Source organism: Mixophyes fleayi, chromosome 6, assembly GCF_038048845.1.
Source record: "Mixophyes fleayi isolate aMixFle1 chromosome 6, aMixFle1.hap1, whole genome shotgun sequence".
In the NCBI taxonomy this organism is placed as follows: domain Eukaryota; kingdom Metazoa; phylum Chordata; class Amphibia; order Anura; family Limnodynastidae; genus Mixophyes; species Mixophyes fleayi.
In genome coordinates this window covers 206,169,226-206,185,363 of record NC_134407.1, presented here as the reverse complement: position 1 = coordinate 206,185,363, position 16,138 = coordinate 206,169,226, and the positions used below count along the sequence as shown (strand labels likewise).

Genomic DNA, 16,138 nt, shown 5'->3' with positions numbered 1-16,138 from the left:
ACGCTAAAAGCATTTAATGATATGCCCATTAGCAGCAAACAAAAAGGAGAATATACATTCACAGCAGATTCATGTCACTGAAGCAAAACAGGGACATTGTGATAAAAGAAGTAGATAAGGGGAAGTAATGGGTGATATTGAGGAAGGATAAATATCATGAGGAACAACATATTTAATGACAACTTCATAGAGATCCCACGGACATATTAAATGCAAAACTGACTAGCGGAAGCAGCTTATGATAATATTATTAATAAATAAGACTTCGAGCTGCTATACTTAAAAAAAAAAAAAAAAAAAAAAAAGCCTGCAGTTCAGCAATGAAGAGACACTAGTACCCCAAATGGGTACTGTACCACTTAAATCGGGACAGCTGGGCTTATCCTCGTGCCAAAAGTGAGCAGAAACACCCGTGGCTGAAATTGGTACCAAGGACCCAAATACTCAGACTCAGGAGGAATTGTACTACCCTGGCAGATTTTACTGTGGAGGCTGCCGGTTGGATAATTAGAGAGTTACAACAGCGTATTTACGAGCACCAGCGTTTTATTAAATTAAAATCTAAACACACTTACTACATACAAACATTGTACTGATGTACCATCTAAACACACTTACTACATACATTGTACTGATGTACCCGCAATTATGGTTCCAACGTGTACAGAATACCCTAGAAGTGGTGATCACAAACACTGTGGACATTCTGTGTTCTCAATGTGAATAAACACAGACTCGGCAAGTACTGCATTTGATGACATATATTGGACATTATTGTGGATTAAGCACCAACACCTATTCCTCAGTCAGGACATCTATTGCAAAGCTTGTGATCACCCTCCAACCAAACCAATACGGCCCCGTGTGATCTGTGCAAAACTACCAAATCTGTCCAATGTTACCATCCGGACCCGTCAGGCAGAACAGCGGTGCCCATGTATGGATAGCGCACTCTCTCCACCAGTGGCGACACCGCATTACATAAACATACAGCCATGTCGTAACTGACCGGCGTTGGCTATAAAAGCAGATGACAGCCGTTTGTTTTCTTTCATGTCCTCACAGAGAAGGCATGCATGATACAAAGTATCTAGGACAGTAATTATACAGGGTTAATGTCCCTATTATTCATAGCCCTAATTAAAACTGCTGAATGGTTTTTCCAGTTACAGTGCTTGGGGCTACCAGAACACGATGGCATCTGTGTCACGCAACAAGTGGGTGTGACAACGCCTAGAGCCCCAACCTAGCCAGCCTGTCAGCTGACATTTAATCATAGGGATTTAAAGGTGTACCCTACAACCACAAGAAGTCCATCCCTGCAATTCTGAACTGACACAAGCATGACAAAGTAACTCTCTGGCTGCCAGGTACACCTGTTCCAGTCTCATTTAACCTTACTACTAGCCCTCCACCCTTCCAAGTGTCAGAGGTATACCAGTATGGCGTCTCTTCCCAGTACACACAAGGAGTACAGCAGACAAGTGCAACAATGACCTGGACACCATCAGCACTAGTTTAGGGCATAGGCTTTCTTCTCATCAGAAGACACAGGCACCATTTAATTATTTTGTAAAGGGGCAAAAAGATGGATTTGTTATTAGAGAACATTAGTGTACATTATAAAGCTATTACATTACTTCCAGAAATCCATAGCGATCAGTGACACCCAGATAATCTGTCACTTTATATACAGCGGTGACGAGGTCTTAATGGTCTGATTATAACATCACTGCCTTCGTGTTATAAAGTCAGAGCTACCCTCCACCAATCTGTATGGGGATCTATCATCATCATCATCATCTATGTATTTATATAGCACCACTAATTCCGCAGCGCTGCACAGAGAACTCACTCACATCAGTCCCTGCCCCATTGGAGCTTACAATCTAAATCCCCTAACATACACACAGACAGACCAAGAGAGACTAAGGGCAATTTAATAGCAGCCAATTAACCTACCAGTATGTTTTTGGAGTGTGGGAGGAAACCGGAGCACCCGGAGGAAACCCATGCAAACACAGAGAGAACATACAAACTCCACACAGATAAGGCCATGGTCGAGAATTGAACTCATGACCCCAGTGCTGTAAGGCAGAAGTGCTAACCACTTAGCCACCGTGCTGCCCACATCTTGAGGGGGTGCCCGGTGATGCTCTTGCCCCTAGCAGTATTCCAGCTCCAGCGGTGAGTATAGCCGACCACAGTGACCTCCCTTTCACTGACCCTAATAACACCAACATAGATCATGACCCCAGTGCTGTGAGGCAGACCTGCTAACCACTAAGCCACCATAACACGCCATCTTGGAATAACATTCTAGCATACCAGAGGGAAGGGGAGAGATACGGGAGCTGCTTGGGATCACAAAGCATGCAAGACAATTTGGCAATGTACTAAGTGTACAGTTAATGTTCTTCTACATGAAAATGGCATCAATATTATACAAATGTAATTATAAATAAGTAATCTTTAGACAAATAGATATGAATAGACATGTACCAGATTATGTTATACTGCTTCTAATACTAAGGACAATCCCCTCTGAATATGCCGGTTATGATCCATGGTAAGAAACCACAGGGAAAGTCCAGAGAAAAACTAGCCATATTTATGTAAACCAATTGCCATCAAAACAGAATTATACCTGTTAAACTTGTTTAGAAAACAAATTCAGAAAGGTTTCTGCTGTAAACAGAACACACAGGAAATAAATCCAGGTTTGCCTATTCCTGAGCAACCAATTGTATCAATACTATGTGTGTAATGAAAGGACACATTTGACCATTAATTGAAAGTATAGCCCCCTTGCTTATATTCATTTGTGTGCAGATACATGGCAGATTTAATATAAGATATAGATGATGTCAGCAGCACCTTTTGTAGACATTACTTGTCTAATCTGTCATTCTGTGAACTGTACAGAACCCCCCCCCCCTTCTTATATATTGATTTACTTTTATGAAATATTTAATGCAATTGTTTTGTTATTTTTGGATGCTGCCTTACCAAAATAAATACAAATGATCAGTCTGTTTATTAATTGGCCTGCAGGAGATACAACAAAGAAAGCAGAATGTCACCAGTCATGGGTTTATATGGTGACAGACCTGCATCTGATATACAGGAAGCAATAAATCTTATATTGTAAATAATAAGGGTAGCAGAAATTACTCAGGAGATCTGGACTATATAACATAGCAAATCATAGGGGGAAATCCTCGACTCCAAATAGTGGATCAAAATTAAAGTTAATTTGCAAATCCTCGATATCAGTGAGAATAAAAGAAAATTCCCTTAAACCTTTCTACGGGTGGTATTAGGTCCCGTCAGGTCTAGGTTAGATATTCCTGGCATCCTGGGATCTGTGATGGCGGGCATGCAGGCGAAGTACTCTGTTTTTGGTGGTCTTGCCCAAAAATACAACCCTACTGGAAGGAAGTTGATGATATTGAATTTGCAACAGATATCTGAATGGCCGACTCTTCGCTAGATGCCCTTCTACCCAGACCCATCCCTGACACTCCGCGTCCTATACAACATTAAGTAGAAATATCTTGAGTGCGGCTAAATGCCTAATTGCCGCACACTGGAAGATTGTTGCTGTCTTCTTTAATTGCCACCATACAATGCATTTGGTCGAAGTACCGTATGGAATGCATCACGGCCACCTAACATAATACGCTCACAAGCTTCCAATGGTGGACTCCATGGACAAGAGATTATAAACTCGAACCACCTTTGACCACCGCCTGATACCCATAGAATTCTAGCGAGCTCTCCTCTATCATCCCTCAGCGACTCTCTTACTCCCAAACACTCTGTCTAACTTCCATGCTATTTATTTGTGTTTTCACTACGAGGGGGAATGACGCTCAGGCCTCATGTCTTTTCATATAGTAATGTTTTCCCTCTACTTGTTTAACTTACTGGTTTGCTTTTTGATATTCCTGTTGGTGACCCTCTCCCTCCCCTCCTTCCTTTCCCCCTGCTTTTCTTCCCTTATATCTATAATGAATGTGCATATTTTTCATTGTTAGTAATACCTCTGTAATGTTTGTATTTGCCTATTTGCACATATTTATTTTATGTCCCATTGCTTCTAAACAAACAAAAAAAAAAAAAAAAAGAGAGAGAAAAAAGAAATAATAGCAAACCACAGGCTCATGTCTATCTCACATTACCTCAGTATTAGAACACATCAAGTATTGTGTTGTGAACAAAATAAACTACAAAGTGTTTTAATTATATAAAAAAGCAAAAAGAAAAAAAAAAGTCAGTTATTTTGAGAACACTATTTACATTTTGCTTTCCCAGATTATCTATAATTACAGTACTAAATAGTGTAGAAATGCTGCTTACATTATATGCCCTGTCACAGTATCACCATAATGAGTAGTTGTTGGCTGTGACTAATTGTAAACGACATGCCCCCGACACATACACAGAGCAGGAGGTGCACCTGCAGAGCGTGATGTGTGCAGGAGGTGCACCTGCAGAGCGTGGTGTGTGCAGGAGGTGCACCTGCACCTATCACACTAACCCTCTTGTGTTACAGGTGTACAGAACACTGTTAGGGAATGTCACAGTGACTAGTGAGCAGTGCGAGTCCTAACAGGCAGAACAGAACAGAAACTGGCTCGTCTGCTTCACGGTGGGACTGATGAAATACTGTAGGACAGTATTTTGACAAGGTGTCTGTGGAACAAAATGTTTTTCCCTTCACAGGTAGGGGCTTCACGCAACAATAAACCCATCATTTGTCACGATTATGTGTTGTACTGGTTTCACTGGGAATAACTTATTTTTTTTTGTTTTAAAGGCGCAGGCTTTATTTGTAAAAATATATACCAATCGCACTCCAAAAACATTATTAAAACCCTTCCAAATACCATACAAACAGAGCCAGACATTAGGGGTGGTATTCAATTGGCCACGTTACTATTAAAAGTAACGCGTTCTACGCATTATTATGGTAGTTCTAATGCCGGCTTTTTGTTCAAAGCTCCCCCCTAGGAGGGATTCAATTCCCACCGAAGTACCGCCGGGTTAAAACTATTACTGTTATTACGGTAGCTTTAACCCGGCTTTCTGCTTGCAGCTCAGGGAGCTGCGTTAGAACGACCGTAACAAAGGTAATTACGCGCACTATTACCGTAATAACGGAAATAATGCGCAAACCGCGTTACTTTTAACAGTAACGCAGCCAATTGAATACCCTCCTAGGTAACCTAGGCACCTGCCTAGGGCCCAGTGGGCAATGAGGGGCCCGGATTACTCGAACCTGTTTTTATGTGTGTTATTTTGACAAACTGAGGGGGACCAAACCAGTATCTTGCCTAAGGTCCCATGGGGTCTTAATTAGGCTGTGCAAACAATCCTGCCCCGTGAGTCCTTCTGTCGCTGGCCAGGTCGCAGTTCCATTAATACCAGAAAGGGCTGGCAGGACACCTCCGTCAGAGGCTATATGGCAATTTGACTTTAATAAGTATGGGAAAGCACACTTTATATAGGATTTTGTCTATGGCTGCTTCCACGCAAGCAGCCAATTCTCTCAAAAATAGGGATACTTAAATACGTACAACTATAGACTATACACAGGTCTATAATGCTCAGAAACAAGGGCATTGATTCAGTCTTTTTTATTACAAAAAGAAAACAATGCTTTGACAGGCTTCATTGCTCAGAGTGGTATATCAAAGAAGCCTGCAGGTGGCAGCGTTACTATGACTGTCCACGAAGAGGTTTAATCAATCACTAAATGCTGTACGGAGACTAGAGTACTAGAGAGGAGAAGCATCAAAGCAAACGTACATTCCAAACCATACATATGTAAATAAATACATTGCAAAATTCAGTAATAAAGGAGTGTCTCAAAAAAATACTAAGAACTTCTGCAGACCTTGAATCAAATCCCAGTTTCAGATCATAGTGACGTCACTTGTCTCCTAGGCTGGCTGACTGAGAATTCTGTGCATTGCTCATAGAATTGTATGCACTATATTGAAATGAAAACCTTTTCAATTGAGCACATGGTGGGGGGGGGGGGGGATCTTCTAAGTAAGATGAATTGGAGGAGTGAGGCACGATCCTGGCAGACAGCAGGAGTGGAGACCTCATGTTAAGTCTAATTAGTGGCAATTAAATACTCTTCAAAAGGATCAGCGGGATAATTCAGCACTGGGATAATTCAGAGGCCCTACAGAATTGGGAACCTAAGATGTCTACATTATAACCCAAAGTAAAGCTCATTAGACATCTAAATCCTGTGATCACTAGTAGCGAATACCTGGATGTAAGAGTCCAACAGAGACAAGCGTGTAGTTCTCAAAAGGGGGAGGAGGCCATTTGGGCAGGGAGGGAAAAAAAAACAAAACCATAAAACTGGTCTGTATGGTTTCCCCTTAAATTAATACTGGGCTAAAAACTGGAGTTTCCAGTTAATGAAATTGGCATGACTGCCTTATCTCAATATTTAATTTTTGTTGTTGTTTTTAAGTCTTCTACACTGGTGTGACTAATGAAAGAAAACGTGAAAGGTACTTGCAGGACACAATGTCTTCAATGAGGGGTGTAACATGCTCACTGATCATTTTACCGCCCTGCCATCAAAGGACCAACAAGCAGGTTATAGGTAGGTCACATGGCCTAAGTACAGGACAATTAAAATCCATTCATCTCCATATCAATTCCACTGTGTACAGGTTTTTTTTTTTTGGAGCTTAATAGGACTTTTACAGGAGCTTAAAATGAAATAAATATTAAATAAATAATGAAGACAGACGTCCTTTATTCCTCATATAGATGACTAATTAGAAAACATTTCTATATAAATTACATCTAACTGGTACGATGCAAGAACATTTTTACCCCCTTTCTGGAAAATATTTATACTAGTTAAATGAGTCAGTAAAGCAAAGAAAAAAAAAAAAGGCTACAATCTACTAGTGCACAACAACAACAACAACGAGGGACAATAGACTTAATATTCATCTTTATGTAAAGCAGGCACTTACAGAGGCAGATACTTTGCTGGAAGGCAAAGCTCCGGCCTGGTTTCAGTGTTACTTAAGCAGAGTATCGCTTCAGCGTTCAGCTAATGAACAAGTGAACTAAACAGCGGCCAAACCCTTAAGAAGAATTATCAGATTATTGAGCTGTTAAAGAACAAGGACAGCAGGTTGTAGCATGATGCAAGGAAGGCAAGAGATGTTAGGCGAGGAAGTTTTACTATCTACATGGAGGCGATGGATTTACAACCCGACTGCAGAGTCAGCTTACAAGTGGACAGAGAAATACATGGGGCGAGATTTACTGCGGGTTTGAAAAAGTGGAGATGTTGTCTATAGCAACCAATCAGATTCTAGCTGTCATTTATTTAGTGCATTCTACAGAATGACAGCTAGAATATGATTGGTTGCTATAGGCAACATCTCCAAATTAAATATGTACAATAAGGATGTTATTCCTTCTAAGAACATAAAAATAATATATATTTTCTACAGCTCATCATATTCAATAGAATGCATGGTCCACCAGGGGCCATGAATGATACAACATTTTACCAGGGTGTTGTCTGTAATGATGATACAGATACAAGTATATAGAAATAAGACTAAGAGGGCAGAATGACTATTTCCCGATAACCGCTCTATTGTAGGCTACAGGACCACTTAGTAAATGTGGTAGTGCAGGAGTCCACCCCTAGTCGGAGCCCCAGGGGCTTCAAATTATGTATCTGATTCTCAACTGTACTGGGACAAAAAATGTAATAGAATAAAACATAAAATGAATAAAATTGTAAAGAAGTTCCAAAAAATATTACTGCGCATCCAATTAAACATGAGCCAAGCCCAGCACAGAACCCGCCACCAAATCCTGTGTAAGGCCCACAACCAAGCCGCCAAATCCTGTGTAATGCCTGCCGCCAAATCATGGGTAAGGCCGCTGCCAAGCCGCCAAAACCTGGGTAAGGGCCGCCGAAAAGGCACCAAATCCAGTAAGAACACAAACCCAGTGTAAGTTGTATATAGATTGAGCAAGTATATTTAAGACAAAAGTGTAACATGGTGCACAGCACATTGTGGATCTGACATATCACATGCACATCAGGACTTTTGTCTCCATTAAATTCAGCCCATCTGTATTTTCCAGCAAATCTATAGAACACGTGCATAGAATTTAGTTATTTTTGTACTTATTCATTTTTACAAAAGCTGCCAGATTTATAGTTACAGGTCGCTATTCACTTTGTGCAGCTGACTTTTATAAATGATCTGTTCGTTTACTCGCATCTCAAGCAGTACTGACTGGCTCATTCATTCATCATATGGAATATCAAACTGTGGCTGTCAAACAAAATCTACAGCAAACACATAGAAATAGCGCCCCCTTCAGGAACCATCGCATCTTCCAACATTTGCAGGTTTTCAGCAACAGGTCATCATGAAAACTATTACGTCAGTAGGATAACCAAGCGGAGATGGTATATTTAATTAGATGACAGAACATTGTATATATTTTAGTAACCTAATCTGCAGCTCTCTATAATTTTATGCTGTTTTTTATAATTAAAAACAGATGACATTTTATTTTTATTAAATAACATAAAACAAGCAGTGTTTTGCTGTTCACAAAAAGTAACCCTTTTGCTCTAAACTTAAAACCTTGAGAGCAAGTTCATGTAATATCTTGAAGCATACCAATAAAAACTGGTGGTTCACCTTAGGACTATATACCCCTCTGTAACTACCACCTACCCCTTGGTTGCAGTGGCATTGGTGCCAGACACCTACAAGTGTAATTACAGCAGTCACCACTGTGTGGAGACAAGTGAGGAATCGAAGCTGCATTGACGCCGGTGTCACATGACTGAAAAGAACCCCTGCTACCCAATCATGTGCCATACGGAGTACACACCTATCGCAATACAGCTGTGAGTGTTAATCCATGGCCCCGCGTGCACCAGAACTATGCATGCTGAAGGTGTAGCTTACCAAGGCCTGCAATATCCCATCCATAGTGATGGCGCCCTCGATGGTCAGGTAGGAGGTGTTTGATAACGTTGCAAGAGACCAGTCCAGAAAGTCAGCCATTCTCTTCTGCTTGACATCAGGACGAGTGATAAACCTGTACAAGGACACACAATGTTATTTAGATGGAGGACCTACATAGAAATACACAGAATGGAGATCTAGATTTTACATAACGAGGGGTTTCCCTTCTTAATATTTCTAGAACCGTTCAGTAAAAATAACAGAGGACCAGATATCTTTATAAAAGTATTAATAGGAATGAGAAATGAATGTATGATCTCCAATATAATACTTACAGCTACTGTAAAATCTCAGATATTACACACACGAGAAATCTAGTTTTCACATCAATTGCATATATATATATATATATATATATATATATATATATATATATATATATATATATATATATATATATTTATTGATGTCCAATATCAATAGTAATATTAGACTTTTAGGAGCCTACAACAGCTCCAGCAAGTGTCACATTGAAAAACAGTTCTCCACCATAAACAACACTGACATCTGCAGGATATTAGAGGGCACTGCACTCCAGCAAATAAATTGGAACTGGGTGTCTATTGTATTTGATTTGTTGCTCAGCGCTGTCTGTGTGTGGACATCCACTTTCAACGCTGACCTACCATTACATACGTTATTATGTGTGAATTCCTAGTGGCACTGATGTATTGCTGATAGACACTAATAAACTAAGCACATACCAAATCATTGATCATACAAAAAATGGAGTCAGAAAATGCTAAATAACTATTTAAACAATGGATTATAATCTAGCTATGTCGATAACTAAATTATAAAAGGAGGGTAATATAAAAGCTTTATATCAATGCTTCAAAACTCCCCCCAAAAAAGCTTCATACAAATGAAAACGTTTGCTTTTTGCACTAAATTTACATTTCTTTTGCAGAATACATACATAATAAAAATATATATGCTGCTCATTCACAATAATAGAGCAAAAATGCTTAAGAAACTGTACATAATTGTAGTTGTGTGTTGCAGGGTAATGACTCAGGTGTAAGTGTAACCTCAGGCTATTTGTGTAAACTTCAAAAGAGCCCTTTACTGCCCTCTTGTGGCTGATCTCAAAACAGTGTTGGGATTTCAAAAAGCACCTGTCACATGAATTATTTTCTGATTCCGTATTACATTAAAACTACCTATATCACGCTATTAATATGATCCAGAGATATTTGCCTGAGTTTATCTGGTCGCTCCTTTTCCCTACTCACATACCTTTGCTGCAGACTCTTCCCTAATATCCTACTGAGATCTAGGAATTGTGGTTAGTGTGCGTTGTTTTTTTTTGTTGTTTTTTTTTTTTACTTTTTACAATTTCAAACAATAACACACAATCTCTGGTAACCACCACTCACTCCTGCCTACAAGACTTCTCCCGTGCTGCTCCCCACTTATGGAATTCCCTACCACGCTCAATCAGGCTTTCCCACAGCCTTCAAAACTTTAGACTCTGAAACCCCATCTCTTTTTTTAGAGCTTATGTTATCACCGATAACACTATTCACACTAATACACCCTCACAACTGTCCCAATCTCCACTCTGAGCAACACTCGCTCCTCTAGTTTCAGCTGTGCCCTCTTACACTTAGAATGTAAGCTCTGTAATTGAGCAGGGTCCTTCATACCCTTTGTTTTCGTGTCTGCATTTATTTTATCTACCTTGTATGTCCGTTTCATGTATGCACGGTTTCCCTATTGTGCGGTGCTGCAGAGCACTGTGGCGCCTTACAAATCTACGTTAACAATAATAACTTACTTTGAAACAAGCACGGCAGCAGCATCACGTGACTTATCACTGACAACCAGATAGGACTGGAACAAAACAAGAAAAAATTAAAATCACTGCAACAAGACAACCAGTGAGAAAGTGGACATAAGTCACACTAGGAACGCACATACTTTGGCAACATCCAGGATCTGGTCCATTGTAGACTGGCGTTTGTGTGCTCCTTCTGCAGAGAGGTTTCCATCCAATCGTGAGAGGTCGAAGGGTATAAGACACGTCATAGAAAGCCACAGCAGCAACATGTAACGGGTTTCCCACATCTAGAAGAATAAACACGTGCAACAAGAGTGACAATATTTATTTACACTGCTATTACCCAATGTACAGCTGTGGGCACATCGGAGCCCTTTGCTTTAGCTAAAATTTGGCAATTACTCTACGCCTATGGTGCATTACATCACCATTTGCCATTATTAGGCTCTGCCGAGTCAGATGTACAGCACCTCAGACCACATTTGGATATATCCTATATACACAACCCATACATGCTTTCAACATGCAAGACAAAGAGGCTTGTCTAAGAACATAATGCCCCAGGCTTCATTCTCTTGCCATTTTCCCGTTAGAATGTAAGCTCTCTCCAGCCTCTGTTTTCACATCTGCATTTAGTTTATCTACCTTGCATGTCCCTGTTTTATGTATGCCCTGTTTCCCGCACTGTACGATGCTGTAGAATACCGTGGCGCCCTACAACTCTACAACCACAATAATAATTTAGGGTCTGATTCATTAAGGAACTTAGGCAAGAATTTGAGCAAGTTTTCTTACTTAAGTTTCCTGGATAAAACCATGTTGCAATGCAAGGGGTGTAAATTAGTTTATTATTTTGCACATAAGTTAAACACTGGCTGTTTTTTCATGTAGCACACAAATACTTGATGGCTTATTTGTACACTGACATTTAAAGTTGATATCTGTGTGCTACATGAAAAAAACAGCCAGTATTTAACTTGTGTGCAAAATAATAAACTAATTTACACCCCTTGCATTGTAACATGGGTTTGTCCAGAAAACTTAGGAAAGAATTTGAGTAAGATTTCTTACTTAAGTTCCTTAATGAATCAGGCCCTTAGTGGTTAGATGTGCTGTTACCGCACATCGCTGCAAACTGTTACAGGTTACTAGATAAAGCCCAAAGTGTGTACTCCAGTGCTCACCTCTCAGCTGGACTGAAGGACAGGAGAAACACTCTATTATGCATTCTATAGCCATTTAATCAGCTGTCCCCTTTTGGAGAACCCATCTGTATAGCTGCAACAAAGAAGACTGGACAGAGACCTCCTGCGGCTTGAGCTGCAGAGCATTACAAGAGGGATCTGTGGTCCCTATTTGTTACTTGGGGGTGTCACAAGGTAGCCTTTACCTGCTGGTGGAAATAAAGGGTAATGTGTAGGCTGGAGGGCTACACATACGACCCTTGAGGTATATCAGGCTGCCCCATTACTGCCCATCACTGTTCTAGAAGTTGCAAATAACAACTTCATGTATTACACCAGTTACAGTACCAGACAGTTATAGCCCAAAGAGATCCTGTTTTTCTAAAATAAAAGATACATTAAGTGTAAGAGCTGTTAAAATGGAAATGGAGACCCCCTGTAGGGCTGGGATGTAATATTCGTTCTCCTACCTCGTGATCTGCAGGATTCTGTGCCAAAATCATTTCAAGCACTGGATGTACATCAACGACCTCGTGTGGAAAGAGGCGGAGGACTATTTTGGAGCCGCGCACCTGCCAGAAAGGAGAGTTGACACAATGGCTGCACTTGAGTCAGGGTGGAAAAGCACATGAAAAGGAAGTCACAATAACCTCTTATATTTTCTCTTTCTCTAATGCAAATATTACAAGATGAATGCGTGATAATAGTCCAGCTTTATGTTAGCAATACCGTTATAAAGCTGGGTGGTTAGTCTTAGCGGTGGTAGTCATTATTGGGACTACGAAAACAGCAACAACACTTATAGCGACATTAAAATGCTGATTCTTCTAACCTAGACATGTACAAAATTGATACATACAGACAACATTTCCGACAAGATTGCCATAAACACCGACATGAGAACAAGCCGGCACTGTGTTGGTCGTCACTTAAATGGAGACAGTTACATTGCTGGTATTAAGGGGGCAATGTGAGGACCCGGCGCCTGTACAATGGCTAAGCCCTAGTAAAAATCATTATAGCACACTATGGGTCATATCCCCCCCCATCTGAGTACCTGCAATATTGGGGAGGGTACACCTATGCATTTTCGGGAGACAGCACCCCTATAGATGTGCTACGGACTCGTCAATAGGTGTGAATATTCCAATATCCGCTTCCATTCCATTGGGTCTTCTCTTACATTAAGCTCGGCTCATTGGTAAGTTCACTAAACACAGACAACTAAATTACCTTAGAAATGATATAGAGGAATTTAAAAGCCAGGTCCATAAGAACAAGTGAAGAGGTTTTGTCTCGAACAATTTCCAGTAACAAATCCAACATCCACTCTGCAAAAGGGTACAAAAAGGATTAGATCCATACAGAAGCCAATTACAGTCAGTCGGCCCTACACTAGTGCCACCTAGTGGCAAAATCTGGCCATGCACACACTTCTAGCTGGTTGAGGTGTCTGTTACATTAGACCACAGTTATAAGACTTCAACCATGTCTTGCTGGAGGGTTTCAGGGAAGTCTAAAAATGTCCTGGTGTTGCTACAAATGCATGCTTTACCAAAAGAGGTGCCATAATTGAATCATTTCAACCAAATCCTGAGTATCAGGAGTTCCCTATGGTAGAATTTACTTGCAATGTTCTCCCACTCTAGAACTGTTCTAATACATCTTCTACTGATCGGTTGTCAACAGGCTGCCCTGTTGTCAGTGACCCACTCTTTTAACCATCCCAGTGCATGTGAATGGCCAGAGAGGGAGGGGCGGTAAGACCATTGAAGGCTTCAAGGACCGCGGAAGATCAAGAGAATACCTCATCCCAAATAAGTAAAACTCCCTATTTTATCACTGTAATGAGACAACATATAGTGGCTCTCTCAGACAGCATGTTTTGGAGAGCAACAAAATGCATTTGAAAAAAAACTGATAATTTTTGAATGCAAAGTCTAAATGAGTGATATTTATCTTGTTGGTATATCGAATAGCGCTTAAAAATACAATATATACGTCTTTTAAACCTTAAACACACCAATTACATATTGTCAAACTGGCTGTAAATCCCAGTGTATATCTGATCAAACAATGGCTCATCACAATCATCTTTTGATCAGTGTCTATCAGCTATAGAGGAGGACTGGAGGAACGTGTAGACCATGATCTGATTGTGTGTTCAGAATATAGCTGTAATACACTTTGTGGGGTTCTGCCAGAGTACCAGATCAATCTAAGGGGTATATTTACTAAACGGCAGGTTTGAAAAAGTGGAGATGTTGCCTATAGCAACCAACTAGACTAGTTATTTAGTACATTCTACAAAATGACAGCGAGATCTGATTGGATGCTATAGGCAACATCTTCACTTTTTCAAACCCCCAGTTTAGTAAATATACCCTTAAGGGTTTGTCCACTTATTGTGTCCCATGTGCTTGACATATGGGACAAGAAAAATTAAGAAAGAGTTATACAAACTGGACAACCCTTTAAACCAAATGAAGATCTCCCGTATACGAACTTTACAGAAGAGGCCAGTGTAACTGCTAAAATTCATTCCAAACTCAACACCTAACATTAACTCCACCGTCCTCGTGGGAAAAAGCAGAACGCCATAACATTTAAGGAAATTATACTCAGAAAAAGTCTAAATCAACCAAAAATATTACCTTACAAAAACCTGCACACAAACAAAAATATATCTAAAGAGCATGGATGAGATAATTCAGTTTGTCTCACTATTATTTATGTATTGCGATCAAACAATTAGACCTTATGTATATCAGCACCATATGGACTGGATAGGTCCCGTGCCTGGCTGTCGTCATATGCACCCACTGCAATGCTGGCAGAGCAAGGACAGAGCAAACCAACAACTGTGCTCAGCAGAACATCTCCTTCATGTGCAGGAAGAGGGGGGCAAGGTGTGCCCGGACTCTCCTGGGTTTACCCTACATATAAGAGGCATTGGCCTGACACTGGGAGGTGGCAGACTTATTTTGTGCCCTGAAAAAAAACAGATCAGTAACATGTCTGTTATTTTAGCAAGACGGTCTGTGGAAAAAATAGTTTCAAGGGTTGGTAATGCTGGCGCTGAGCAGCATGATCTACACCCCGCTTGGCCACACAAGTACAGGGCACCAGAACTGCGGCGGACAAATGACCTCACGCGCACTGCAGATCACAGTCCTCATACGGATGTATTTTATGTCAGTCCCATTCAACATCCGATTGATCCCAATGAAATATCTATAGGGACTGCTGGTGGATTTGAGCAGTAGGACGGATGGCCGCCACCATCCAACCACATGTTCTGCCAGTCCCCCTCCCGATTTAGACTTAATTACTAATGTGCAACTAATTAGTCTTAAAACTGCCTAACTGTCAGTCTGGATCACAGCACACCTTTATCTTCTTACATTTCATACAAAGGAATACCTCCTGGCTGTGACAGAGGCTTAATATCAACTACATAAACAGAGGTCAGTGTAATAATAACACAATATTACATACCTAAATGTGAATCCAGGAGATGAGGCTGCTCTTGGTATTTATCCATAATAACTACAATTAAACAAGGACAATTAGCAACCAAACCTAACATTGATTTAAACAGAAATAAATCATCATTTTATTTACGTGGAAAATATGACAAAAAAAAAAAAAAACAGCATACAATGTTGTGATACATACGTTTTGTGCAATTGGCTGTGGGCATAACGGATACAGATTGCCTTGCACACAGACAAGCCCGCCGATGTCACCAAATATTAAAGTTCTAGCATTGCACACCAGGGGGTATATTTACTAAACTGCAGGTTTGAAAAAGTGGAGATGTTGCCTGGAATCTGATTGGTTGTTACAGTTATCATTTATTTAGTGCATTCTACAATCCGATTGGTTGCTATAGGCAACATCTCCACTTTTTCAAACCTGAAGTTTAGTAAATATACCACGAGGACATTTGATTTGGCATCAGCTGACTGTATAAGGTGCCAAACCAATACTCTGCATCCCTCCGACAGGTGAAGGTCTCTGATAAATCATGCAAAGCTCATTCCTAAGACAGCAGCACATAGGTGGACACGCACACACTAGCATAAGAATGCTGTCAATCAACCATGACGAGG

At 40.4% G+C, this 16,138-nt stretch overlaps 1 protein-coding gene across 1 annotated transcript in view; it reads right to left on the bottom strand.

Annotated features, from left to right (window-relative positions):
* TBCD (tubulin folding cofactor D) overlaps positions 1–16,138 on the bottom strand; it is a 187,095-nt gene that overhangs the window by 158,926 nt on the left and 12,031 nt on the right. The window contains exons 3-8 of the mRNA XM_075178183.1: positions 15,522–15,572; positions 13,257–13,354; positions 12,494–12,595; positions 10,980–11,126; positions 10,837–10,892; positions 8,997–9,129 (exon numbers count right to left, since the gene is read on the bottom strand). Of these exons, the coding sequence (XP_075034284.1) occupies positions 8,997–9,129; positions 10,837–10,892; positions 10,980–11,126; positions 12,494–12,595; positions 13,257–13,354; positions 15,522–15,572 (587 nt within the window). The remainder of the gene's footprint in view (positions 1–8,996; positions 9,130–10,836; positions 10,893–10,979; positions 11,127–12,493; positions 12,596–13,256; positions 13,355–15,521; positions 15,573–16,138) is intronic.